This window comes from Chaetura pelagica, unplaced genomic scaffold, assembly GCF_000747805.2.
Source record: "Chaetura pelagica isolate M959 unplaced genomic scaffold, ChaPel_1.0 scaffold548, whole genome shotgun sequence".
NCBI lineage: Eukaryota > Metazoa > Chordata > Aves > Apodiformes > Apodidae > Chaetura > Chaetura pelagica.
In genome coordinates this window covers 239,206-243,272 of record NW_009970728.1, presented here as the reverse complement: position 1 = coordinate 243,272, position 4,067 = coordinate 239,206, and the positions used below count along the sequence as shown (strand labels likewise).

Sequence of the window (4,067 nt, the reverse complement as noted above, 5' to 3'; positions counted from 1 at the left end):
GAATCACAGAATTGTCACAGCTGGAAAAGACTTCTAAGATCATTTAGTCCAACTGTCAACACCCACCCCTTCCAGAAAAACATCAAAACACAACACACCAAAAAAACCCACAACCACACAAAAAACAAACAAAAAAAAATAAAACAAAAAAAACCCACCAAAACAAAAACAGTAGAGAGTGTCCTGAAGTGCCTCATCTACATGGTTTTTAAGTATCTCCAGGGATGGTGACTCCACCACCTCCCTGGACAACTTGTTCCAGTGCCTGGCTACTCTTTTAGTAAAGGAATTCTTCCCAATACCCAGTCTAAACCTCCTCTGGTGCAACTTCAGGCCATTTCCTCTAATCTTACTGTTATTTACTTGAGTGAAGAGGCCAACATCCACCTCTCTACGACCTCCTTCAGGTAGTTGTAGAGAGCTATTAGGTGTCCCCTCAGCCTCCTTTTCTCCAGACTAAACAATCCCAATTCCCTCAGCCTCTCCTCACAGGACTTGCTCTCCAACACCTTCACCAGCTTGTTTGCTCATCTCTGAACTCGCCCCAGCAACTCAATGTCTTTCTTGTAGTGAGGGGCCCAGAATTGAACACAGTACTTGATGTGCAGCTAAGCCAGGTGATGCCTGGGCCTGGAAAGCCTGACCTGAGGCCAGGCAGACAAAGAGGGGATAGGTCTTAAGGAAAAGGGGAGCTTACATGTGACAGAGATCTTTCTACAATCGTCGCCTACGCAGCAAGCGATGTGGCTCCTTACTTTTACCTTCCCGTAGTTCATGGTGATAGGACCCAGCTGACAAACACTGGATGGCACACAGAACTTGATGGATGAAGGGACTGTTATACCCCCTGTAATGAAGCGGAAGGCAGCAACAAGTGGTTAACCACAAGGTAACTCCCATTAGCTCCTATGGCAACAACCACTAAACAGCTGTCCTGGGGCTTGGGGACAGTGATGTCACACCAAAAGCTGCACCAGTGATCCTGGTGATCCCCTCAGAGGACCAAGGGTGTCATCACATCTGAGACACTAGAGAGGAATTCTTTCTTCTTCACGTTGTGCTTAAAGGCAGGAGGAAAACAAACCCCTCACAGGCAGCTGGCCTTGCTGCGGATGTCCACCTTAGCCAGAGGTGCCCAGCCACAGAGCCTACGGGGTGACCCATGTGCCTCTGACCCACAGCCCACCCTTCCTCATGTAGTCTGCAGAGCACACAGTCCATCACAGCCACAAGCATCCTGACACAGGCACGCCTCATCTTTCCTGTGAACCACAGACCAGGCTCTCAACCCAACTACCTACTTTAACAGAATGATAAGCCAGCATCTCTTGCAGTATATTGCCTAGGTCCTCCCCTCCACAATTCAGAACTAAGCCCTGACAGTAAGAAACAGCTGCTCAAGATACAGGATAGAGAGCTTTTCCCATCCCAGACCATCCTGATCTCTGGGTGCTGTCAGTGAAAAGGAAAAAGGACAGCTCATCCAAGGACTCTCCATAAGGCCAGTGACAGAGGTGGGCACAGATATGCATCCCCCAGCCCCCCTGGGACACAGCCACAGCAGATGTCTCACCTACCTATCATGACCTCGTGTACAGTGATGCCGCAGGTATCCTCACCACCACTACAGGTTCTCATGGGGCCAGAGCAGCTTTTTCCTACGTTCTGACAAACCTCACACTGAAGGGAGGTACCTGGGGAAAGAAGGACACATTCCTGTGTAGCAGTCATGAGGGATCTCACTTCCCCTTCATCAATGTTCTGCTTCAGCACTTAATCAGCACTTTTCAGATTCTGCTTCCCCTATTTTCCCTGTTTCATTTCTCAATTTGTGGGTTGTTTTTTCTTATTTCTATTATTGTGAACTAGAATTTGGGCAAGTGGGGAAGCCATTTTGGGACATCATCTTACATTGTAACCACAAACACCCATCCAGCTTCCCTTGTCTTTTATATAATGATGTTTACTTGTTTTCCCTGAGGTTGCTAAGGAATGTAACCCCATAAACCTCTCTCTCCTGGCAGGCATCCAAGGTGTCCCTGGATTCCTAGGACGCAAATCCTCTTTCCTTGCAGCAAGCAGGACACTCAAACCTCTGGGGATCAAGGAGGCTGCCAGCCAAGTGTTGACTGTGCTATGTGCAAACTGGGGAATGGCTTATCTCTTTGTAAGTATTAGAGGAAACCACTTTACCAAGTGCCTGTGGGAACACCTTAAGCAGAACCAAGTATCAGGTAGTCAGCAAGAAACACTTAGAAAGAAATAATTATTTCACGAAGAGAGGACAAACGATATGTCTTCCCTGACACACTCGCCTGGATCCAAGGGTCTAGCAGGTAGATTAAGAGGTCCAGGGCACATGTTGATTCCCTAACCTCAGGTTTCATCTAAGGCACCTTAAAGTGGCTGCAACACCTACATGGGTGGCAGGTATGACCCAGGACCTTCAAGACACCAGTGCTCTTTTGGAGCAGAGCCAAAGGACAGCTGAGATAACAAAGTGCCTAAAATGTCATACATCCCTGCACATGAGCAAAATAAATGAGCTCTTATGTTTGCGGTAAATGGTGGTCAGAGATCAACTCAGCCAACCAAAGGTCTTGTCTGCTTCAGAGTAACCTGAATCACTCCTGTGCCTGCCCCAGACAGATGACCAGTGACCACTACAGTAGCTTAGAGAGTTGCATCACATTCCCAGTGCCTACACCTTCACCCGCACACTGGCCTCTAGCACCGAAGATCCCCTGAGACCAGTCACCCCTCTGTAATGCCAGTCTCCCCATATGAGGGGCTTCCTACAGCAAGAACAGCCCCATGCCCAGAGCCCCCATTTCCAGACCACTTCCATGTCTCCCAGCCCCACAGGTCCCCACCAAAAATTCACCTGGGTCCAGGAAAGCCAGGAAGAAGCCAAGGCCAATGGACACTTTCATGATGCTGGAATGTAAACACAGACAGTTACCAACTGAACACAGCACAGTGCATCACAAGGGCTTTATAAAGTAGGGAGGAAAGGGCATTTTGCAGATGCAGCAGTTGAGGAAGGGCTCTGAAAAACACAGAAACCGCAAAGCACTATCACTACTGTTTCTTTTTCATTTGAAGCACAAGTTCTGCCTTTGCCTCCAAGAAAGTAATGCCATTTACCTTTCCCCCATCTAGAGTATGCAGGCTGTGGGGAAAGACTGGCTTGCCTAGGGTCTGTAAGGTATGTCCCTGGTGCCCACTTTATTTGAACAAAATTCAACCTCTGCCATACATACAAATGACAGAGAAGGAACCATTTGAACAGCCCTGTTGTGCTCTCACCACTATGCCCAAAGAAGCAAAGCGTAGCAAGGGCCAGGCAGGAATTTTCCTCTTGGCTGAGTTTTTGCTGGCTGGTTTCCCATCTTACTTCCCATCAGAGAGCCAGGAGCTCTCATATCCCAAGTACAGCAGACAGTGGCCAAGCAGTGAGCTTCCTCTCCAAGCTGGCCTGCAGCTTCTGTTTGTAAAATGAATGCCAATGCACTGCTTGGAGCAGGCTCAGTCAAAGGATTCCTGGGGTTGAATATGTCAGAGCTGCAAAGCAGGTCCGCCAGAGTGCGGGTTTTGATAGAAAACATTTGGAAGTTGTTAAGAAAACCTTCTACTGTGCCTCTTTAAATCAAACAAGCCAGCAAGGAAAAAGCATCGATGTGGCTATAAGGCAGCCTGGTCACAACTTAGGTAATGTTAGAGTAGGTTTTCCATGTCCTGAGATCCCATGCTGAGCTAATGGCAAGCCACAGTTCCTGGCTTTGCCAGAGAGTTCCTGCAAATCCACAGAGAAAAATCACAGATCTTGCTGATGTTTCACTCTTTTGCTTTGACTTTCTGTTTCTCTTTCCTGCCTTACTATCTACTTTTTCCACATGGAACTAAGCTCTTCTTCTTCTTCTAAGTTCTCTTGTGACTTCTCCAAATACACTGAGTAGCCCAGTGGCACCTCTTCTTAGCTAACCCCACAGCATTAGGAGAATGGAAATCAGTGCAATCACACAGTTGGTATCACAAGAGGACAAGGGAGTATAACATCAGCACCT

At 47.8% G+C, this 4,067-nt stretch overlaps 1 protein-coding gene across 1 annotated transcript in view; it reads right to left on the bottom strand.

Annotated features, from left to right (window-relative positions):
- The window catches only part of PINLYP (phospholipase A2 inhibitor and LY6/PLAUR domain containing), a 5,331-nt gene extending 2,398 nt beyond the window's left edge, over nucleotides 1-2,933 (bottom strand). The window contains exons 1-3 of the mRNA XM_010007134.1: nucleotides 2,885-2,933; nucleotides 1,578-1,694; nucleotides 698-847 (exon numbers count right to left, since the gene is read on the bottom strand). Coding sequence (XP_010005436.1) covers nucleotides 698-847; nucleotides 1,578-1,694; nucleotides 2,885-2,933 — 316 coding nt within the window. The remainder of the gene's footprint in view (nucleotides 1-697; nucleotides 848-1,577; nucleotides 1,695-2,884) is intronic.
- Nucleotides 2,934-4,067: the final 1,134 nt, after the last annotated feature.